The 24,658-nt window shown below is 36.4% G+C and overlaps 1 protein-coding gene across 9 annotated transcripts; it reads right to left on the bottom strand.

Moving 5' to 3' along the window:
• Nucleotides 1–6,908: 6,908 nt before the first annotated feature.
• On the bottom strand, nucleotides 6,909–16,925 carry LOC132279655 (uncharacterized). Of its 9 annotated transcripts, none has more exons than XM_059781689.1 (13): nucleotides 16,598–16,924; nucleotides 15,912–16,089; nucleotides 15,655–15,769; nucleotides 14,745–14,906; nucleotides 13,678–13,908; nucleotides 13,422–13,499; nucleotides 12,045–12,382; nucleotides 11,807–11,917; nucleotides 11,223–11,710; nucleotides 9,174–9,342; nucleotides 7,520–7,762; nucleotides 7,298–7,432; nucleotides 6,909–7,204 (listed from the first exon to the last, which is right to left on the bottom strand). In XM_059781689.1, the coding sequence occupies exons 3-13, from the start codon at nucleotides 15,737–15,739 to the stop codon at nucleotides 7,076–7,078; spliced, it is 2,169 nt and encodes a 722-aa protein (XP_059637672.1). In that variant the 5' UTR covers nucleotides 15,740–15,769; nucleotides 15,912–16,089; nucleotides 16,598–16,924; the 3' UTR covers nucleotides 6,909–7,075. The 9 variants fall into 9 exon arrangements, with proteins under 9 accessions (XP_059637672.1, XP_059637667.1, XP_059637670.1 ...); XM_059781684.1 differs by having other exon boundaries at nucleotides 15,659–15,769; XM_059781687.1 differs by having other exon boundaries at nucleotides 14,745–14,903; nucleotides 15,659–15,769.
• Nucleotides 16,926–24,658: the final 7,733 nt, after the last annotated feature.

Here is a 24,658-nt window from a genome sequence, read left to right as displayed (position 1 = left end):
CAGCACAAAAGCTTGATTCACCTTCAGGGGGAGAACGGTCAATAAAACCGTCTCTGTACCCTTCAGCATACCGGATGGCACTGGTCCTGGTAAAGCGAGCAAAGAGAGCTTTCATACCCCCTTCGACTTTACCAATCATGTTCATCAAGGAAGATCGTTCGTTTAAGAGCTTTTCCTGAGAGTTCGCATGAGACAACCGTTCAGCAATGAATGAGCCCTGAAGGTCTCCCTTTTCAGCTTTGAGAGAGTCCCTTTCTGTCAGAGCCACACTCTTCTCAGTTTTCAAGATATCAACCTCATCATGAAGAGAATCCCATTCGGTCCTCAGGGAATCCCGTTCAACTCTGAGGGAATCCCTCTCGTTTGCCAGACCGTCTCTCTCTGCCTTTAAGTCAGCAACTCCCTTCTCTGACTCGCTTAGCTTAGACTCCAGCTCAGCAACTTTAGCCTCAAGAAGATTCTCTGCTTCAACAGACCTTTTAAGGCCCACAGAGAGGGATTTAAGCTTTTTGTTCAGAGTTTCAATGGTTTTTTAAAAAGTGAACATCCCCGAATAAAGTCTGCATGAAGAAAAAGAAATTCAGGTCAGACTAGCTACTAAGGAGTCATAACAGAAAAGAAACACATTTCAGTGAAAAGAAGAGTCACCTTCATAGCAGCGGTTGGGAACCGTTGGAACATCTCACCAAAGGATAGCTTGTTCTGGATTTCAAGGTCTTTGGGGGTCCAGAAACCCTTGTAGAAAGCAAAGGAGGTGAGGGGGTTCTTATATATTGAGTCAGTGGGGCCAATGGTTGATCCATCTTCACGGCTGAGTAAAGGTCACCATGGAAGAACGGATGGAATCGGACCAGAGGTTCTGGCCGATTCGCCTTCAGGAATGAAGAACCGGGCAGGGGGCAATGGTTCAGTAACCCTGAAGGAAGCCGTCCTGATCCTTCGGGTCGGTGGGATATCACTCTGATCATGACCGCCCTCAGGCATTGGCCTTTTTCCTAAAATCTTTTCTGACAGACGAGCATTAGCTGGCCCTCCATTGTCTTCAGAATTCCCAGCATCCTGAGTGCTCTCTGAGGAAGTATCGGACGAGATGTTTGAAGGCATAATGACGGGAGCAGCAGGACGGATTTCAGCAGTATGGCCCACAATAGGGTTCTCTGCATGGGTGAGCTCAGAGGGCGCATCAGCAGAACGGTTTGAGACTTGAATCACAGCTGGAGCAATCGCAACTTGCTCTGGGGCAGAGACAGCAAGGAAAGACGATGTGGAAGTAGGTGTAGATGATGATGATGTGATAGCAGGAGCGTTAGAAGGGGTGGGAGCAGGACGCCTCCTCCTGCTGAACGATGGGATCTGAATGTTCTCCATTGTAGACCTTAAAAGAGAGATGTCAGAGAGATTATCAGATGTAAGCAAATCAGTAGCTGCAGGGATATTGTTCAGCACACTTTCTTGCAAGGTGTCTAGCCTAGCCCTGCAGACGCTATAAACTAGTTCATCATGGGGGATTTGAAGGCATCTACAAAGAAAAGTGCAAAAACGGGGAAGACAACTTTCACAGTGGCATTCAGTAGGATGTGTTTTCAGCTTTTTGTAGCCAGAGACAGAACATGCTCCAAAGGAAGAATGGATAGAGAAGGATTGGCCGAGCGGAGTCTGCCAATTCCCACCAACCACGATTAAATTTCGTCTCCAACCTTTTTCAAATGAGTTCTTATCAGTGTAGATCGACCGTTTGTCAATAGGGAAGAAGTGATAGTACAAGTCATTTTGTGAAATCTTATTAATCCGATAGTAGAGGAAAATGTCAATAATGTCAAGATTGAGACCCCTATCACGATTCAAGAGCAGGAGGACTGAAATTACCCTAAGAAAGTTTGGGTTAACTTGTAGGGGGGCAGAGCCCCAATTTGTTGAAAGCATAACAAAAGAACGGGTGTAGGGAGAACCTAATGACGTTCAAGTGAACGGCGGAGAATAAAACTTCCCCAGGAAGAAAACCCTCACCAGATCTCTCGTCTAAGTTTATTGGATAGACTCTGAGAGAAACGTCGCGAGGAATGTAATTCTTGGATCGAATGGCGTTCAGGTTGGGGGGAGCCATAGATAAGGGGAAGAGTCCTAGGCAGTAAAGGCGTCTTTTAAGGAGAGATTAAAAAAAAAAAAACTGACCTTGAAAGTTTGTGATGAACTCAGTAACGGTACAGTAGCTAAAAATTAAAAAGGAAGGACTTGCCGGAGAAATTGAAAAGGATCGCCGGAATGTGCAGGAAAGCAGCAGAGAGTAGAAGCGAGAGGTAAGAGGAACGGTGAAGGTTGAAAGACCGGAACTTATAAAGAGAAAAAGTAAAGGCGACATGGAACTCAAAAGGTTAAGGCAAAAAGTGGCACTGCAGATCTCGAAGTTTGGGTTTTTGTGCCAGCCGTTCGATTCCTCGTGTCACTGCTCCGAGCCGTCAGACCAAGATCGTGTCTTTTCAATAATCTCACCCTCATTAATGAGGAAAGAGATTATTGGGGGCAGATGAGGACACCAAAATGACCCCGGCTTGGTGTGATCCGCATTGCAGAAGACGGGTCGGGTATGGACAAACAGGATGGAGCAAGTTCGCGCGAGATGGGCCCAGGTCCATAAAGTCATTACAGAAGCCCATGTTAAAATGAGGGAAGTTGAGTCCAGGCAAAGGGGAACAAATAAGGCCCAAGCCAGAGGAGGTTGTAACCGTCTATAAATAAGGGAAATCGAGAGGGAAAAGGGGTTAGAAAGTATTGGGAGTGAAGAAATTCTCTCTCTGTAAAAGGGGAAAATTCTTTGTACTTTCAGTCCTATATGTATTTCTTATCAAATTATTAATTTATGTAATAAGTAGGACCTAAGAGAATTTTTTAAATGTATTATCTTATAAATTTAATTAAATTATTAAGTTACACTTGGCCCAAGATAATCAAATTATCGAGTCTCAACAATGGGATTTACCTTAATATCGTGTTCATACCGTTGTATTGAATGATTCCGGTCCGGATCAACGTCATTTAAAAAAAAAAAAATATCCGAACGAATGAAAGGATTTTGATCTGAGGTAAAAAAAAATTGAGAAGCTTTGGTGTTTGTATTTTTTGTGAACAGAGTACGAGGGAGTGATAGATGAAGTTTTTGGACTAAAATGTTTACAATGAGTATAAATAAAGTTGAATATATATAGTGTAACTTTAGTAAATAAAGAAATACAAATAAGATTGCAGCAAAGATTGAGAATCAATGTATGTAAAAAAAAAAAAAATCTTTTTATTTCTCTCTCTCTCTCTCTCTCTCTTTTTTTTTTTTATTACTATAATTTTATAAACTCAATGTGTGTATTTCTTTTTTGTAGTATGTACAATAACATTTTATTTTTCTCATCGTATTCTTTTTATTTAATTTATTATTGTAATTTTATAAACTCAATGTGTATAATTTTAAGCATTGTTTTCAAAATACAAAAATCTATCGAGAACAATTATAATTTTCTTCAATGAAAATATTACCAATTAATACTTTTAATTTTTATATTTGTAAAATATTAATCTTTCTTATATTTTGTAATAATTATTTTTTGTGCCTTTTAATTTAAATAATTTATATTTATCATGTTATTTATTTACTTATATAAAAATCAAGAAAACTGCACCCTCAAATGAAATTTTGGCGCCGCCCTGTCATCATTGAATGAGTACTTCATTGTGGATAAATCAGGACAAGAAAGTTGTAAAGTGGGTTGGGCCAAGGCCTGGTTAGGAATAAAAAAATAAACCCAACCCATGCAATGACTTTTAGGGTTCAAATAGAGTCAAATAAGGAAAGAGAGGTTATATTTCCTAAATAGGTACCAATTAGTAGTAGTTTGGCAGTGGGACTAAATAAGTTGTCTCAAAATCAAGCTTTCTATTATTATTTATAGAAGTCCTTCAAATCATCTTGTGCAAGAAGTCAGAGAGATGGAGATGGTGGATGTGGTTGAAAGGATTCATGCCGCACGGGTTCGTGTGTTCAAGTGGGAGGAAAAGGAGGAGGACTACTTTTCCGTAAACAAGGTTTTGGAATCCGAAGGAGTGTTCATGATCCGTGTATATATTGATAGTAGACTGGTCGAAAACTTTCATGTTTTCAAATTCAATCTCCATTCTTTATTGTGTCGAGACTGCTTAAAATCAATGTTTGATTGGTTCATAATGTATACACTAGCTTCCTCCAATGGTATTAATGCTCGTGTTCTATCAGAAGCTTTGGTTAGGAAACTTGTTAGTGATTTTCATTTCACTCATATGAACAACTCGTCCGATTCCAAGAGAAAGCACAAGATCGTCATCGTTGTAGATGTTTGTGTGCAGAGATTTGTTAACATCACCGATCTGGAGAACATCATAAGATCTTCTTCTTTTCCTGAAGAAGAAGAAGAAGAAGAAGAAGAAGAAGAAGAAGAAGAATACAATAACTGCGAATATAGAGACGTTGAATTTGAAAAACAAGAGATGAAAAATCTTGACAATGTTGAATTAATGCAAGGAATTGAGTATGAGGATGACTTGATGATGGATTATCATAATAATATCTCAAACAAGGACAAGGACAAGTTAGTAAGGATTAATGACAGTTTGGATATTCTTAGCCGGTTAAGGTCTTATCCAGGTATTATTGAACAAATTGGGAGCCAAGAAGCAGATGTTTTGAAAGAAATTGAAGTTGCGGTGAAGATCCACAAATTGATTGATGGTGATAGTTCAGCAGATGATAAGTGTCCAATATGTCTAGGATTCTTGGCGGGGGCATGTGTGATGACGACCCCATGTTCACATGTATTCCATAAAGATTGCATGACCGAGTGGTTGACAAAAAATAATTCTTGCCCAATGTGTCGAACAATTTGCGCTACTGTAGTCCATATATAATTAGTTTTTGTTGTTATGTCTTTTACTTGTTTCCTTCATTCAATATGTATGCTATTGGCAGTATTAAACTTGTGATTGAAGTTTGAGAATTTGGTTCTAAAGCCTCTATCTTTTATGAGGTATTTTCTAAACTTGTATTTGTATTGGATATTCTTGTCCCTTTTTTTCTAGGGTAAAGTATAGTAACACTCCTTGAAGTTTGTCAAAAGAACCTGCTTTTTGAACAAAAACACCCCTTGAAAGTTCAAAAATGAACAAAGACACCCTTTACTTGAAAAATTGGCCAAACTACCATTTGACAGTTTAAGAGACTTTTTTAACTTTACAATTTAATAAATTTGACCAATCTACCCTCATGAACAATTTATGCATAAAAAAAATTAAAAAAAGTCTCTTCTCTCTCAATAGTTTGGAACACAGGAGTCTGGCTCATTCAAGAGTGACCAACTGATACCTTTACTCTCACAATGTGTGTGGTCCATGGGGATCCCAATCTGCCAAAAAGAAAAAAAGGCATGGCGAAGCCAGCTCTGGGACACTAAAACTGATTGTGTACAACCAAGTTCACTGGATTAAATTCTCTGACTTGATGATATTTCTTATGCTGCTTGAACATATTTGGGTTTTATGCTAGATTTGCAGATCAGATGAGAAATTTAGAATTGAAATGTGTTGGGAACGCAAAGAACTGGATTTTGGCTTTATTTTTGACAATTATGTAATTGTCTTACATCTAAAATTATATTCACGATTTATTTTTTAAAGAACATTCTATATAATTATTTATTATAAACAAAAATAGGGGTTAGGGATAGTGATGTCATTTTATTAAAAACTTTTTTTTATGCATAAATTGTTCATGAGGGTAGATTGGTCCAATTTATTAAATTATAAAGTTAAAAAAGTCTTCTAAACAGTCAAAGGATAATTTGATCAATTTTTTATGTAAAAGAGTGTCTTTGTCCATTTTTGAACCTTCAAGGGGTGTCTTTGTCCAAAAAACAAATAAGTTTACTTTGTGTATCTTTTTGCCAAACCTCATGGGATGTGGTTGTACTTTACCCTTCTTTCAATAAATCATGAATATTTCGATGTAAAAGTACCTCATAGATTGAGAAAAGTTGTATATGATCAATGTCCGTTCTAAAATAAGGTGCAATAATCTCATGGGGTTGGAGAGTAATTTACCCAAGCTTTTTGTAACAAAATTTTAAAAATCCGTCCTCTTTTAAGAAAATAAAAATAAAACGTAAAAAAGGATAAATGCAAGAAAAAAAATTCTTCAATTATTTTGTTTGTTTGCATGGATAGTAATTGTGTGTACTACAATTATATTTTAATGCTTTTGTTATTTTGATGAGATGGTATTACAATCTTATTTTATAGTGAACCCACTAAATAAATATATTTTTTTATGTGGCAGGTTATAATTGTTTCATAACATCGATGACATAGTATAGTTACCGGAACAGGGAAGTCTTTCTCATTTATGTGAGATAGTAAATTATTAGATGCTGAAAGAGATCCAACATTATCATCATCCAACCTAAAAAAAACAAAATCAAATTTGGAGTGCAACACTTGGACAACTGGACTTTACCTCAACTCACCCAAACCAAATTTTGTAGCAATTTTTATTTTTATTTCTATATAATTTTATTAACTTTGTGAATTTAGAATTATTTTGAAAGAGAAGCACACTATTTTTTGTTGAATAGCTCCAAGGAGTAAATTTTCGTGTGTTTTGTTATATCCTATCTACAGAGTTTTAGTTTGAAGGTTTCTTTCCTGTAGTCAGGCTTTTGGTGAATTTTCTTTTTCCAAATATTACATACTTGTTTATATGATGAAAATGTTCAAAGCAGTGTGCAGTAGTAAGAATGATGCAGGAATAACTTTTTTACTAACAAGGTCAACATTAACATAGACAAAAGTAGCTTTCAAAATGCATCACCAAACAAGCAAATTACCGAGGCAAGTAATGTATGAAATAAAATAAATAAATAAATAAACTTTGCATGTGTACATGAACAGGACGACTCATCGATAATGTACATCCATATTTCTTCTATCCACTAAATAAACAATGTACAATGAAACCACAACTTTCAATGTCACCTGTTCTTCAGGTATGCAGTGTCGGATTGAATTATTCTCTCTCCATTATTCGGGTTACAATGCCTACAGCAACAGTTCTTCCTGATGATCTTAGGAATGCCCTCCCGAGAGCCTTGCAGCTAGAAAACTCCTCCACGCAAACCGCTCCTTGCAGAACCACCTGAAATATGATAACAGACCAATTAGACCAGGTTTTAATAATTTGAGCCATTCGTTCGACACAACCATAGTAATTATTTTCATTGTAACAAACCTCAACTACTGCACTCTGCTTTGAACTTAGACATCTTGGGGACTGCTTTTTCACCTTTCCAGTCTTTGGATCGAGTAATGACAATAACCTTACAACTCTAGCAGCTTCCTTTGCATGATGTATATGAAACTCCATCTGCTCATTTCCATAAAAAAAGTTGTTCTTATATCTCCATATCAAAGTAAAACAATGAAGATTGACTTAATCTACGGAGGACGTTACCTGAGAGCCAATTACAATTGGGGTTGTAACGTCTAAGACAAGAATCTTCAGTTCCAAATGGTTTGCCACTGCAACTGGAAAATCTGGGTGGCATAACACATCCCCACCCATCATCGCATGGCTTCCATCAAGACCTTGTAGACGGACAGCCACATTGTCTCCGGCTCTCGCAATAGCACAAGCCTGAGAATCACGTTCCAAGGAGCGTACCGTGCCCATGTCTCCTGATGGCATAACTAGAACCTATCACCCACGTGCATGGACAAATACTGTTATAGTAGTAGATTCAACAAATCCGGTTAAGAAAATCATATTGTTAGTCTATATATTACATAAATCCTGACTAAAAGGTAGAATTAATCAAGGTCATTACACGGAAAATGGGATTTGATTTGCATTCCATACTTAACAAGCAGCAACATCCAATTTCATTCATTCATCGTGCGGGCGCCGAGGGGGGGAACCAATTTCATTAACCGCTTTTCAAAATGTCAATTTTATTCTCACAGAACAATTATAGAAACCATGCAGAGTGGTGGAGGGGAATGGAGAGGGGCTATTAAAGTCATTTTTTATTTATCAAGGAGGTAACCCAGATAGTGAATTTTATGAAATGACATGCCTCCACACATGATGCAGAATGCATACTCTGTCCCAATGACATAAAATACTGTGTTAAAGTGGTAAGTGGTTATGGTTCTTAAGAAATGTAAAAATTCAGTTCCGTTAAATGTTAGTCCAGATAATGATGGCAGTATAAATGCGTTTGAGATGTGGACACACTAACCCCAATCCTTGGGAGGGAGATCCGTTCCCAATCCTCGCTCCAGTATTAGGCAAGTCCACAAAAATACCAAGGACAGGGCAGAGGCTTGTCAGGACACTAATAGTTAATAATGCATGCAAGGCCTTGCACACACATGGAGCCCCTTACAAGTAGCATTGCCCTGCTTTCTTTAATCCAGTTTCAGTACATGAGGGACAATGTTTGATGCGCTTAAAACACCTTAAAATGCATATAATCTCATTTTACTACAGCTGGCTGCATTATAGATCAAGGAATCTCATTTTCATTGTGACACATTGTGCACGAAGCCTGCATTATTTTAGTATGTTGAATATGAAAAAATTATTGTAAGTTCAAATGACAGTTCAGTGGATTGAAGACACTTATAATCTTGAAGCTTTTGCAATGATTATCTTCATTTTTTTTCCCTGTTTTTTTTGCAATGATTATCATCCCAGCAGCTTTTGCAATTTTATTATCATCCCAGCCCTTGCACCTTGCCTTATTGTAAATACAGGCTAGCAAAAACCATCCCCGCCCCATAGGAAAAACAGGTAGGAAACTCCATTACCGCCCCCGCCCCCAAGCCCGACCATTAGATATGTACTATCTCCGTCCAAGGAGGACAGAGAAGGTTACCAGGAAAGGCCCAATCTGTCACATTCCTACAGACAGATTAAAAAATATATAAAATTCTATGGATTCCTTACATGGATATGGCATATGTTCAGGAGAAATGAATTAAAATTCAAGGCAACAGAAACCTACTTCCTTCTCTGATTTAATAAATTATATTTTCGAAAAAGACCAGTTGGCCACTTAAATTAATTGCTTTACAAGAACTAAAACAGCCAGCCAATTACATACCTTGTATCCACTTCGAAGTGCCCCAGTCTCCAATTTCCCACATGCAGACACCTGCCCAAGTGACTGGGATTTGATAACATCACATATGGGCATTAGTAGAGGCTTTGAGTAATCTCTTGCCGGAAGTTGGAGAGAATCTATTGCATCCAACAGAAAAGGCCCCATGTACCTGCAATTTAATCATCATCAGCATTCTTCAGCATAATTCAATACCACAAAAAGTAAAAGATGGAGAAGGAACTACATGAAATTTTTTGTAATTGAAAATCCTTGGTAATAGTAGAATCTCAACTCCATAACAAAAGGTTGCAACTTTTCACCAACCATAAAGTATAGTTTGTTAATAAATAGTGGCCCTCTAGGAACACATATTTTTATGGTACCAAAAGGCGTGCTACGCTACATCTTTCTGTTTCTATATTATTCAACCTCTCTCCTTTCTAAAGTATTCCACTGTGACTTACAAGATGCGGCGTAAATCTGAAGATGTTAATATAAACAATCAGATATTTTCACACTGCTTCGGATGAAAAATTATTATAGTAGGAAAAAGAGAATAAGAGTGAGGAAAGACTATTCTCTAAAAGAGAGAGAAATGCAAAATAAAAATAAATATAATCAAGCATACTTTTACCAACTGCTTCTTAGAATTTCGCTCTTTTCCCGTCTCTAAGGTACTAACTTTACATAATTTGTATGCCTTTTTTTTGCAGTAAGCTCTCGGTCCATCTACCAATACCCATAAACAAATTATTATCTTTATAACAACCATAATGATGGTTGTCGAAGCTATTTTCATGCAAAGTACAAATCAACAGAAGTACCTTTATTCCATCTCACATACAAAAAAATATTTCTTCATTTTATATAGTGGGGTGATGTTCTCTTCATTTTCATCTTAATGAAGAATTTTCCATCCTTCTTTGCCTTGGTATCCTTTTCTTTTCCTTAAAATATTTTTTTCCCCGAATAACATAAATTATGATATCAACAAGATGTACTTTCACAACATGCCATTACAGTACATGGCATTGATAAATATGCAACCAACAAAACTCTATGATATGACAAAGGCTTAACTGCTTCCAAGATTTAACTGAGATGAGAAGAGAAGAAAGAGAAAACCTCATTTGCAAAAGTTCTAGCACCTTACCAAAAACTACCCACTAATGATAAATAGCTATACAATATAGCAAATTTGATGCATCAACCTATTATTTATATTTCAATTTCTGAATCATGTACTCCTAGCGTAAAATCTTTTCGGAACTGCCAAATTCTGTTGCATAAGATTGAGAACAAAATTTGCTGGTTAGGCCTCTTCTAGTGTAAAGGACAGAAATTTTATGAAGGCTGCAAAACATGCAACAAAAGATCCTTTTGATCTTCATGTTCCTTCGCAACAACAGACTCAACAGTGTAGTAATTTGCAATAAAAATATGTTTAAATTAATGTTCCTCATATTACCAAAAAGATTTATATATATATAATAAAAAAAATTAAAAATTAAAAAAAAAAAAAAAAAACTTATATGCACTATATGTATTAATTATATCATGTGTTATATGTCTTCAGCAATATAAAATTGATGGGATACATGTTAGGCTATATGTATTGATTGCTTCAAAAATTCATAAAACCATATGCACCGTCTTGGGTGTCATTATATGTTGATGACTTGCAATAAATATGTGTCATCATCATTATGCTGTTATTGTCAATATCTTAGCAACCAAGGGTCCAAGGCCGAGTTAAGCAAAAAAATTGCAAACTATGTTTGAACAGGCGCAACCTCCACCTGAGCCTAAAACAAACCTCAGTATAGTCCAACTCTGAGCAAGGCAAGCTCAAAATTCCTCTTAGCTTGACTTTTTACTCCTAGTGACAATAACTTTTAAAGTCTTTGTATTTTGATCCAAATACTATTTAAAGTTTACTTTATGCTTATGGTTCCAATTTAAATAAAAATTATCACAAACAAAAAAAATGAAGATCCCATGAAGCTTAAACAATTATAACTTGAAAATGACAATTGCAAGCAAACCCACCAGGACAATAATCGTACATCAGAAGCAGCTGCCACCAAATTTTGGTTTTCCATGGCACTCAACGGAACCCATAGGATAGAAGAATCCTTGAAGCCACATGAGCGGAGAAATGTTCCAAGTTGCTGTTTAATGAAATCAAAACGTTCTTTGGAGTATTCCACAGCATCCATTTTGTTAATTGCAACTATAATTTGATCTACACCAAAACTTCTAATAAGCCGTGCATGTTCCCTTGTTTGCCCTCCGGTGATGTCCATACCTGCTTCAAATGAGCCAACTGAGGCATCTATAACAAGAATTGCAGCATCTGCCTGTGTTGCCCCAGATATCATGTTTGGAACGAAATCTTTATGGCCCGGGGAGTCAAGTAGAACAACATGATATCTTTTGGAGTTTAAATAAGCAACAGCTACTGTCATAGTTATTCCTCTCTCCCTTTCTTCAGCACTCTCATCCAATGCCCATGCATAAGCAAAGGACCCCTTTCCCTGATAGGATAACAAACAGCACCATAAATCCAGAGCTCTTACAGCATGAAAAGCGCACAATCCCACAAAATAGATGAAGAATGTTAGTTATATTACTTGTATTTTAGCCTCTTTTTCATATTTGTGCATTTGCTTTTGGGATATTTGGCCCAAAAGATGCAGCAGCCTTCCCGAGAGTGTTGACTTCCCCGAATCAACGTGGCCAACCTAAAATGATAATTAAATATTTAAAGGATAGTACAAATATGCTTAACAAAATAAAAATAAAAATAAATAAATAATTAATTAAAAACTAAGGAAATAGTCACATGACTACATCAGATGGATATCTTACAATAGCAAGATTTAGTTGAATCAGCCTATCTTCTGCTTTGTCAGGTAGCATCCATTTCTCAGGTTTATACTGAGAATATGATATAGCTCTTCTGGCATCAACATTCTTTGAGGATCCAGATTTAACATTGAAAGACATATTGCTCAGGCTACTGGAAAGACTTTGTGGCACATGCCCATTAACTGAAGAATTGGTCTCCTCCACACTATCATGTCTGCTTTCTGACACTGATACCAAAGAGCTATCAGATTTTTTAGCACGTGACTGTAATTTGCCTGCAGTGTTCTTCTCTCTGTCGCTTGATGGAACATCTGAAGCAGATAACTTGTTGAAGTTGGCTGCAAATATAAAGTAGCATCATAAGAGAAAATTGTCCAATTCTAATTCAGGAATGTCAACGAAGGAACCAAATCCAATTAATCTAGCCACTACTTTCACCACCAATAAATATGCAAATCAAAATATAGTTGCACTAAATTTGCATAAATAAAAATTGCCCAAATGTGAAAATTTTAAGAACACAGAACAGTGTTAGCAAGACTTAAATCATCAGCATTATGATAATAGACAGGTAAAGGGTATAAACTATCTCACGCAAGGGATTCAAGTGTTCCAAAAAAATCCTGGAAACCCTCAGTAACGACAAGTAACGCCTCGGTTTTCACATCCAGTCATCTAGGTGCCTCTCATGCACATTGCATGGCAACTTCGCTGCCAGTGAGCCTCACCTTGAGCCATAATTATCAATGTGCACAGTGCACCCTTCTTTCTAAATAAAGTCCCACTCTTCCAGCATGTGAAAGAGCATTGGAGCCCTTCCCATGCTCAAGCAACCAACAGTCAAGTAGGTAATATCTCGTTTTTACCATAGAGGAGTGAGAATCCTTTCGGTCCCAAATTCAATTGAGATCCCACATCCCTCATAAAAAGCAAATAAAGACTCCCTAACTTGGGAAACTAGATCGGCTTCTGACAGTGAGATCAAGACACACCATCTGACACAACAGAGGAACAAACTTATCCTCCTAATAATCCAGACATTAAATGCTCTAGTCTAGAGAGAAAATAATAAAATATTCCTAGACACAATTAAGACGTGATATATACATAATGGAGAAGCTGAAGTAATTGAACAGTAAAGATAGTGGTAGTCTAGCTCTTTTCAGGGCTATATATAGTAAAAAAAAAAAAAAAAAAATGGTTAGGTAAGTAATCGCGCATGCACACAAATGTCCACCCTTTGAGGGAGGAGAGATTATACAACTGGTGCTGGGTCACTGGCCCATTGGTACGGCTATATATAGTAAATATTCAACAAATTATTTCCTCTGAAGTAAAATTCAGCTAAAACTCATATTTGAGACCACTAGAGTATACCTTTTGAACCCATTTTGGAGGCACGCTTTCCATTTGATACCAAGTCATCTGGAGATGGGACATCAAACTTGAAAGGGGCTGTTATCATCAAAGTATTTAAGGATGAAAATGATTAAGAAAAGACAGTTTTTCTCAGAATGAATCCAAAAATAAATAAGAGCTGAAAAAAAAAAAAGAGAAGAACCATATTCTACAATGTAAGATAATTAATGTTAAACATTAGGGATCGATGTCCTGTGTTAGAACATGTGCAGACCTATATGGAAATGGTAATGGTTTTGACTGCTAAAAGCCTTATGAAATTCATGAAAATTTCCTTGGATATTTCCAAGCTTGTGGAAGTTATTGCACTCTTCCGTTGAAAAATCATCTTTCTGTTGTTGATAGGTCACAGCGGCCACAGCCTTTTTGGGTATCCGATACAGCAATGATGCAAAAAGAGACTTGGCCATAATGGATGCTCCAGAATCTTTGCACATGCCATCAGCTGCATGAAAAAAGATCTATTCTATAAAGGGGCAATGAACATGAGATTAAGCCCACGTAACAAGGATGCAAACTTAGGTGCTGGTGCCCAAAATAGATGCAAGCTGTCTTACATGGTCACCTTGAAAAACATATGCAACAAGGATGTGTGACTAAGCGGTAGGTCAATCAATGATTCGGATTTTGCTTTGAATTCAATCACTAGTCCAAATCTTACTAAGGATCCAAATTATATTATTAACAAGTAAATACAACACTAAATAAAGGGCGGTCTGACCTAACAATAATATGACTTACAGAAGATTATTATATAATACATATATTTTAGTATAGAATTATATTGTTAATAACTTGATGTGAATTCTAATTTTATTGACGTATTTTATTATTACACAACATAATCTATGAAGCTCATACAGTTAATAACTTACCAAGTACAATCAAATTACTACGATTCAACACAATCTAAATTATTGGATTGGAGCTGATTCTTTACAGATTCAAATTCTTATCTCATATTTCAGTCAGATTATCCTAATGAGCAATCTATTGAGCTTCAAGCACTATCAAAATACTAAGGTTCAACGTAATCTAATCATCGGGTTAGAGCCAAGTCTTAGCAGTTTCAAATTCTTATCTCAATCAGACTATCCTAGCAGGTGGTAGATTTAAAAACTTACTCTGTCAAATGTGTGGTAATGTGACTACAACACTGAAAAATGCAAAGAGGAAAAGTACCAAATAGAATAGGAACAAAGAAGTAAAGAACAATCCATACAACTCAATTCTACAAACTTGAGAAAATAATCCAAAATTAACAGAGAAACTCTTGAATACCTGTATTCTTATTGCCGTTGCTATAAATGTTAACCGAAGGATTACGAAGAGTTCCGCATATATCACATGCAGACATACTCTCTCCATTATCAAATGTACAAATTGAGCAACTCCAAACCACAGGCCTAACACTGTTATGGTTTGTCTCGGGTTCTTCAGCTGCTGCAACAAAGTATTCATCACACAGTTAATGAAATAGAATGTAAAATAGGAACTTCACAAGCCTAGGAACTTTTCAGTGGGACAACTACATATATATATATATATATATATATATATAGGTGTATATAATATATCGGATAAGAAACAACTATATGTGTGTGTGTGTGTGTGTGTGTGTGTTTCCGACTTATCACCTTACTGTATTGCTTCCCAAAATTTCTTCATGCAACTAGCTATTAACTAATATTCAAAAGAACAAAGAATAGGATGCCCAAAGGTGCAAAAAATAAAGGACATTTTTTAGTTATACTGCATCATATATTAATAATTATACAGAAACAGCCTCTAATACCTTGTATTTCCTAAGGAATCAAGTTGATTCAACAATGTACATTGCAAAGATATCTAAAATTCAACTCAATTCAGCAAAGCTTTTTCCTAACTATTTGGGTCTTCTACATGAATACGAATCATGTTCATCATTCCTCTCTATTTTAGGGCCACAGCCTCATTCAAAACACATACTGGTCTATGCAGGTATATACATTAATAGAGATATCTCTACATAAATGCATTTTCCTTAAAGGTGCATATAAACAACTTGTATATTATGACAGTCCTCAATACCCATAAAAACGACTCTGTAGCCATGAAGCTATCTCAGGTATAGAAAATACGACCAAGAAAAGCCTCCTAAAGGTATCCACTTGGCACTACAAAGAGTAAAAGCCTGAATTAAGAAAATTACTCACGGTTTTCTTCTGCGATAGAACCAAAATCATCATAATTGTAATCTTCGTAGGCATCATAGTCTTCATCATAATCAACTCCATATTTAACTTTACGAGGCATGGTCCTGATTTCTATCCAACATATAAAAAGAAGAATAATCCCAATTAGATATACAAATCAACATAACAATATATCATATAGAACAGAAGCTAAACAGCATAGAACAATGAGAACTTTTCGCATTCAAAAAGAGAGAATTAAAATCTCACCAACCTTAATTAAGCTGATGAACACACCACCTTCAAGGGAACACAATTTCACAACTAAATCATGCACTAGGTAATCGTCCTATATAGTTAGTTAATTCTTTGCACCATCCAAGAGACTTCTTGATTTATTTAGATGCCAATCCTTATCAAGTCTAGGACTGACCTACAAGTCAATTTAGCAGCTGGAGAAATCAATAACATTCCCATCAGTATAAACAACACCAACCAAAGACTAAAACATTGAAATCCATTTAATTATTAAAAAAAATAGCAAAAATCAATTTTTTATAACTTTTTTTGCTTTGAAATCCATTGTTGGTCCAATCAATAGTGCTAGAATGGACGAACTAAATATAAATCTAGAGTCTAAAATTTAGCATTATTTGCAAAAATAACTACCCTTTGGCAGTAACGTTTACCACTACAACAAGTAATAGCCTTGATGCTTTGGCTCCCAAGAAATCAAAATAGACATTGAAAACAAAATTGCTCACAAACCCAACAACTAAGTTCGACTACGCCGGAACTTAACAGATACCTTGGGGATTATTCTCAACCCTAGTGAATAGATAACGCCTAGTAAGCTATATATATATATATATATATTCAATTAGGTCCTTAACAAATACATAGTGAAGGCAAGTTAAGCTTTTCACTTTCTTACAAAACGAAGAAGGAATAGAGAGGTACCTGAGAGGCTCGACTGAGAATGTTCTTCGAAAAAGAGAATTTAGAAAGTGATTCGTTTCTCTCTGCTCTCTCGATTGTGATATTCATACAACAATTCCCTGGGAAATTCGGATTGGGACAAGGACATCTTTAACCTCTCAGCCAGATTCAGTGCTCAATATAGATCTCATCTGAAGTTTACTAATCTGTGTCGGACTTAGTGGCTGTTTCCTAATCTGTGTCGGACTTGGTGGCTGTTTGGCAATATTTTCTTCTATTTTCTTGTTTTTTTCTTTTTTCCCTTTTCCTAGTTGGGAATAAAATTCGAAACTTGGCAAACCCTACAAACACAAATGGCCACTAATTTATTTATTTATTTATATAAATATATGTACAGTATAATTTTACATTATGCCTCCTAAAATTATCCCATTCTAACAAACTATCTAGTTTTTTCCTCTACTTTTTCTTCAAATTTTTTTTTTTATTTATTCTCCTCTAATAAATACGCAATCCTTTTCTTTAATCAAACCCTAATTTTTCTCTTTCATAATTCACTCATTTATATACATTTTTATTTTCTTTTTTTCCTTTTCCTGGTTGGGAATAAAATTCGAAACTTGGCAAACCCTACAAACACAAATGGCCACTAATTTATTTATTTATTTATATAAATATATGTACAGTATAATTTTACATTATGCCTCCTAAAATTATCCCATTCTAACAAACTATCTAGTTCTTTCCTCTACTTTTTCTTCAAATTTTTTTTTTTTTTTTTATTCTCCTCTAATAAATATGCATTCCTTTTCTGTAATCAAACCTTAATTTTTCTCTTTCATAATTCACTCATTTATATACATTTTTTTTCTTCTTCTTTGTTTTTAATTTTCTTTTTTCTTTCAAATTTTTTTACAATCTGGAGCGGTACACCTCTTCTGACTCTTGGTCTTCCTCCGACTTTTCATGGATTGCATGAATGACTTTCAGTTGATTACCTTCCATTTTCTGAGGATTACCTTCCCTCGGCCTTCGATGCTCCTTCGGCCCAAGATAATTTGCTAGGTCACCTCTGGCTATCATGTTTTCCACCTGCCGCCGAAGGGATCTGCAATCATTGGTTGTATGCCCATAATCCCTGTGGTAGGCGCAGTGTTTGTTTTTGTCCCTCTGCTCCAGGGGTTATCGCATTGGTTGAGGGACTGTGAATCTTACTTTGTTCTCCTGGAATAATCGAGCCAATGTGGTACGAAGAGGTGTTATCCTCTCCTCGATCTTTTGCCTTTTTCTCAGGTATTTGGTCGACTGGTGCTGAGGCATATTAATTTCTTTGACTTTTTGAACTCGAAGCTTTTTCCCGAGACTTATTTTTTACCGTGACGAGAGTGGCATATTATGCTCGGTGGGCTATATTCTCCTCAAGTTGAATGTAAATTTGTGCCCTAACATTGAGAGTCTGCATATCCGGAAGGGAGTATTTAACTAAAGAGGTATAGAACTTAGTCCCTTGGATCATGCCGATCTTGAATGCTTCTATAGCAATCTCAGAGTGACAATCTGCTATCTCTAAAGCCTCCATGTTATATCTGGACAGGAAATCATGTAACGTTTCTCTTCTCTTCTGTCTTATAGTGAAGAGACTAGCGATAGGTTTTTTTCTGCTTCTTATTACCACAGTATTGTGCTAGGAACATGGTGCACAGAGTTTCGTAGTTCGGGATGGACTTGTGTGGCCTATTTTTGAACCATTCCAGCGCAGCTCCTGTCAGACTAGTTGGGAAAACTTTGCACATGAATGCGTCATTGTGGTTATCTAGGGCCATCTTCTGAGAATAGTGATCGAGGTGACGGGAAAGATCTCCCGTGCCATCGAATTGAGCAAATGCTGGCATGGTGAATTTTTTAGGTCTATCAACGTAGTATATTTGATCAGTGAATGGAGTCTTCACCAGAGAGGCCTTATGCTCCCTGACCATCTCGGCAGGTGTCTGAATCCTTATGAGCTTTTTTTCATCAAAAATTTCCTAAACACCATCTTGCACGCCATTTGTCCATACTGTGAGTTTGCGGCTGGATTCGGCCTGTTCGTCTTGTGTGCGATGAGGGTGGTTGTCCGAAGCAACTGCCTCGGTTCTCGTCCTCTACTCCTGCCGACTCTCGTTGGCTTGAGCTTCATCAACAATAGAAATATTGCAGTTGGGGGGAGCTCCTACTACATTGCCTGGTGGTGGCTGTGGTGCTAACTGCGCCATGGCTGTCTGGAGAGCATCGTTCCTTTGTTGAATTAACACAATCTGAACCATACTGGCCTCATTTGCTTGACGGAGGGTCTTGAACTGCTGTAAGAACTCTTCTCGTATCTTTTGCATTAGTTCCATCTGTTGATCGGCTGCAGCTGTGGCTCCTCCGATTGACATCCCGGATCATAGTAGCATAAAAGATTTCAAATCACTCGTGGGGATATATTTCTATACGTTTCCCACAGATGGCACCAAAGTGTAGGTGCAAAAAATTCGTTTAACTAAAAAGCAAAAAGAATAAATACAACTCACTCAAATAAAAGAACAATTAACAAGAACAATTCAGAGAAAAGATTGTAATGCTCGATGATTTTCATTGGAGGTCTAAGCCTCTATTTATATATAAAAAGATGGTGGAATTATGGTAAGATTTGCTATTCTTGTCCTCTAATTTATTCCATATATAATTCTTTACTTACAAGGTTCTTTTCTTCTATAATTCTTTCTATGCAAGACTTTTCCCATGCATAGCTTCTTTCCATATGGGATTCTTTACTATGTAGGACTTTTCCCACGTAGAACTTCCTTATACGAAGGATCCTTTGTTAAGCAGGACTTGATTAATCTGAACTGGACTTGGATTATAATGCAAACGGGCCTGATGGGTTTTTTAGCAGGCCAAGAGGTTAACATTAATAACCTTAGATCGAAGTTAACTTTATTTGGGCTTAATCAAGATTGGGCTTTAATAACCAATGAGGTAATACCTTATTTTAATGACGTGGATGATTCGAAGTGTATGGTATATTTCTATACGTTTCCCACATACGACTCCAAAGTGTAAGTGCAAAAATTCGCTCGACTTTGACAAGTCAACGAAATCTCTACAATTACTACACCCAAAATAATAATGGAGAAAAAACAACAAAGTAGAGAAATTGTATAGAGATAGGGGGTATTTTGATGATATGATTGAACCTAGGATTACCTAGATTGCCTACAGAAATTGTATAGAGATAAAGGAATATTTTGATGATATGACCGAACCTAAGATTACCTAGATTGCCTATGTATCTCGCCTTATAGAGCGTGGGAATTAGGTTGGAACGTAGTTCTGGCGATAAGAATTGGATCTCTTTTTTTGGGGGCTTTGCCCTTTTTTTGTGTTCCTTATTGAGGGTCCTGAGCCTTTTTTATGTAGGAAAAACCCTAATTGAGTCCTTTTAGGACTCGTATTACTTGTCCCTTCAGAATCTGAATCACATTATACTATCCTTATAATAAGGATTATTTGGTTTCCATAGATTATAATCCTTCTTCTAATAGAACTGTTACTAAAAATGGGTTTAGTAATATATTCGTAATTGGGCTTGGGGTCTCATCATCTCGAGCCATCTAAATTAGTTTAGCCCATTATGCTTAGTTAACCCGCCCCAAGCTTCTTATAGAGGCCCAATTTGAAGGTTGAATAGTCTAAGTGTTTGTAGTGGTCCCCTTATGTGCTGATGTGTCTTGTCTTAATTGGAAGGGGAGATTTTTGCCCCCACACTTTGCCCCCAAATCCCTTTAGTTTGATGTGGCAATCATAACTAGAGCGAATTAATCGTAGCTAATGAATTGTAATGGTAACTGTAGTGAACCAAAAGTTATGTTAGTTAAAAATTGGGACAGTATGCCTTGACGACGATGACCTATATTTGTCTTCTTAGAAAGTGCAAAGACCTAAAATAAAGGCCTCTGAGGAGGTTGTAGTTGAGGTGCCCCCATGTTCAAAGGTGGCGTCTTATGTTGAGCCTCCTTCTGTTCAAGCTATGGCGATTAGTTTAGGTGACTCGCCTTAATGAATAATGATGGTGACCAACCTTGGTAATCATCTTTAGTGATTAGCCTGGAGATCAACCTAGTGTTTTTCTTGAGCAATTAGCTTCAACTTTCATGATTAGCCATGGTGATCAACTTCAGATGATCAACCTTCTGCACTGTTTGCTATTATTTATTAAGAATCGACTTTTCATGCGTGTAGACTCTTCATACTGATGATCGACTTTTCATGCCTTTTGATACTTCAATCATTATTTTTGTAAAATCTTGGCCTTCGAATTTTCTTCTGAGGCAACGTATTTTGCTTCGGCACTTTTCTGTGTCTTAGGTAATTTTTATAAATTTTATACTTCGGCTCTAGTGAGTCCGAGGTAATTTTTGTGTAACTTTTGTTCTTCGACATTCTCTTATGCCTTAGAGGATTTTACATGAAAATTTTACCTTCAAATTCTTTGGGTCTGAGGTAATTTATTTTTATCCTCGGCACTGTTCTGTGCTTTAGAGGATTTTATATGGAAATTTTAACCGTCGATTTCTTTGAGTTCGAGATAATTTTTATGTAATTTTGTTTCTCAGCACTCTTTTGTGCCTTAGAGGAATTTTGAGGTCCTCGGATTCTTGAGATCCGAAGGCGAATTTTATTCCTCGACAGCTCTTTGTGCCTTAGAAGAATTTTGAAATCCTCGGACTCTTGAGTTCCGAAGGTGAATTTTATTCCTCGGCAGTTCTTTGTGCCTTAGAGGAATTTTGAGGTCCTCGGACTCTTGAGTTCCGAAGGCGAATTTTATTCCTCGATAGCTCTTTATGCCTAAGAGGAATTTTTTGATACCTTTGGACTCTTGAGGTCTGAAGATTATTGTTCCTCGACAAATGTTTATGCCTTAGAGGAATTTTGAGGTCCGAAGGCGAATTTTATTCCTTAGCAGCTATGTGGAGTAAAAAAACCCCTCCAGTTACAAAACACCACGTGGCGGCAAAAAGCAGCCCACAACCAAATTAAGATAATTAGAAGCCCACAATCAGTTAGCGGCCTAATAGAAAAAGCCTTACGCGTGTACCATTTAAGCCCAATTATAGTGAAGAAAGTTCTACTTTATATAAAGGCTAAATGGGCGGCCCAATCTTAACAAGACCTGAATTCCATAACGTCTGCCATAATGATGAATGCATGATCTGTAGATGTAATTACCCACGTTTGGGAATAAAAGCCAAGAAACGGCTCCATTTAAATCTCTGAGGAAAAACTTATAAATAGAGCCTGAACGAAAACAAAGAGGCATCGAATTCCCAATACTACTACTCTCTCAAACATTTATTTGTTGTCTTCTTGATTTTTTTTTGTGTTCTCCACAATATATCTCCTTAGGTGTTCGGGTGTGAGAAATTGCACTTACAAGCTCTTTATACCTTAGAGGAATTTTGAGGTCCTCGGACTCTTGATGTTCAAAGGTGAATTTTATTCTTCAGCAGCTCTTTGTGCCTTGGAGGAATTTTTTGATACCTTCGGACTCTTGAGGTCCGAAGATTATTGTTCCTCGACAGATGTTTATGCCTTAAAGGAATTTATTGATACATTCGGACTCTTGAGGTCCGTAGATTATTATTCCTTCGGACTTTTGAGGTCTGAAGATTATTGTTCCTTGGTAGATGTTTATGCCTTAAAGGAATATATTGATCCCTTCGAACTCTTGAGGTTTGACGATTATTGTTCCTCGATAGATGTTTTGACTTAGAGGAACCTACTGATCTGGGTCGGACTCTTAAGGTCCGAGGATTATTGTTCCTCGGGAGATGTGTTGCCTTAGAGGAATTTTGAGATCCTCGGACTCTTGAGGTCCGAAGGCGAACTTTATTCCTCGGCAGTTCTTTGTGCCTTAGAGGAATTTTGAGGTTCTCGGACTTTTGAGTTCCGAAGGCAAATTTTATTCCGAAGGCAGCTCTTTATGCCTTAGAGGAATTTTTTAATACCTTCGGATTCTTCAGGTCCGAAGATTATTGTTCCTCGGCAGATGTTTATGCCTTAGAAGAATTTTGAGGTCCGAAGACAAATTTTATTCCTTAACAGCTTTTTATGCCTTAGATGAATTTTGACGTTCGAAGACGAATTTTATTCCTCGACAACTCTTTGTGACTTAGAGGAATTTTTTGATACCTTCGGACTCTTGAGGTATTGTTCCTCAGCAGATGTTTATGCCTTAGAGGAATTTATTGATACCTTCAGACTCTTGAGGTCCGAAGATTATTGTTCCTCGGCATATGTTTATGCCTGTGATACCCCTCATTTCTAGAGCCACGGATGATCAAGTCCAAGCAAAAATCCGAGGAATACCAAATAATTAATATATAAATAAGCACATAATACAAATATGAAATAAGAATAAAATAATAAGCTGAAAAGAATTATAAATTAAAAATCCTCAAAATTTATAAATGAATATAAATTCCAAACTTTCAAATATCTGTACAACTCGGAAATCCATCTAATGGACCCCTATCCAAATCCCAAACTGAAAAGGAAACAACTGCAATAAAAATCAAAAGCTAAACATAGAAAGCAGTCCTATGTAGTCGGAGGAGTGAGTGACTGTATCTGCTTTGCACGATCAAGCTCTAACCCTAGAAGTGACGAACACCTGAAAAATAAGGGAATGGGTCAGGCTCACATGCAAGTCCTATCCTACTACGATCCATACATAAACCTGATATGCAAATACATCCTAGTTAGCTTAACAATAACTAAAGTAGTCCATATAAATATATATACACGCACTATAGGACGCTCACTAGACTATAATGTAGTCTCAACCTAAATAAAAGGTAACATGCAAATCGCACGTAACGTGGTCATGTATACCTAGACCTTCCAGGGAATAGCAACTATATCCAGTTATCCATCCTAGGCGATATACGCACCCTAACCATGATCCTGAGACTCAAGCTTATATCACGGCACCATAAAGATATATATATATATATATATATATATATATATATATATATATATATATATATATATAAAATCTGTTCAAGATATGTCATTCAAATGTTTATTGACCTGACATAAATATAAGTAGGACTTAACTTTTATAGTTAATCCAACTTATTTCAGAATAGGTAGGACTTAATGTTTTGAACTAATCCGTCCCTAGAATAGGTAGGTCTTAGTGTTTTGAACTAAGCCATCCCTAATATGCCACCGTCCCATACCGGTGCATATTCATACATATAAGTAGGACTTAACTTTTATAGTTAATCCAATTTATTCTAGAATAGGTAGGACTTAGTGTTTTGAACTAATCCGTCCCTAGTATGCCACCGTCCCATATCGGTGCATACACACACAACCAATCCAGTAATTGACAACACAATACAAGCAGTTCATCAATTATAGTCCAGAACAGTATAATGATAATCAGAATTGTTATCGAATACATTATAGTGACATTCTTTAACGTAAACTTCATAACAATCCATAACTTCAACAATTGATGCAATCTAAGCAATTAAAACATCAATTAACTCCATACAAGCATACTACAGTTTCAGTTAATCAATTATGCTTATTTCAATGCTTAAACATGATTAATACTGCTTAATCATACATACACAAATTGCTAAAACTATAGTAAGCAATTAAATCCTCTAAACAGTCCATAACCTGATACCGGTTATAATAAATTAAATATCAATTTAATTCAATCCAAGCCTAGTTAATTGCCAGTATTCCATTAACTTTATAACACTGTTGAAATATGATTAAATATTATTAAATCATATGCAAAATATTCGTTAAGTTTCATTAAACAAAAACTTAACAAAACAGTACTCCACATACATGCTTTCCTTTATCTTTATATTGCTTCATTCTTTAATAAACTAATGTGATAATACTTCCTAATATTTTCATAGGTTCATCACGGTTAATTATATCCTTTAGTGCAATTTAAACAGATTAAAAATACTTCAGACAGCCCAAACAGCCCCTAAAAAGACCAAAACTACGCGTTTCGGGCGAGAGCAG

Source organism: Cornus florida, unplaced genomic scaffold (assembly GCF_030987335.1).
Source record: "Cornus florida cultivar Cherokee Brave unplaced genomic scaffold, ASM3098733v1 CherokeeBrave_3.0.0_Hap2_Chr10, whole genome shotgun sequence".
Classification (NCBI taxonomy): domain Eukaryota; kingdom Viridiplantae; phylum Streptophyta; class Magnoliopsida; order Cornales; family Cornaceae; genus Cornus; species Cornus florida.
Note: the sequence above shows the minus strand (reverse complement) of the source record. Positions and strands in the feature narration are given on the sequence as shown.

What these genes read in the sequence shown, in the direction of transcription:
- LOC132279655 (XM_059781683.1), bottom strand. Translation starts at nt 16,684, where the DNA reads ATGAATATCACAATCGAGAGAGCAGAGAGAAACGAATCACTTTCTAAA. An exon ending in CTCCAAAATGGGTTCAAAAG is followed by an intron (nt 12,383 to 13,421) that starts GTATACTCTAGT and finishes TTATATTTGCAG; the next exon opens with CCAACTTCAACAAGTTATCT. An exon ending in CAATTGTAATTGGCTCTCAG is followed by an intron (nt 7,433 to 7,519) that starts GTAACGTCCTCC and finishes GGAAATGAGCAG; the next exon opens with ATGGAGTTTCATATACATCA.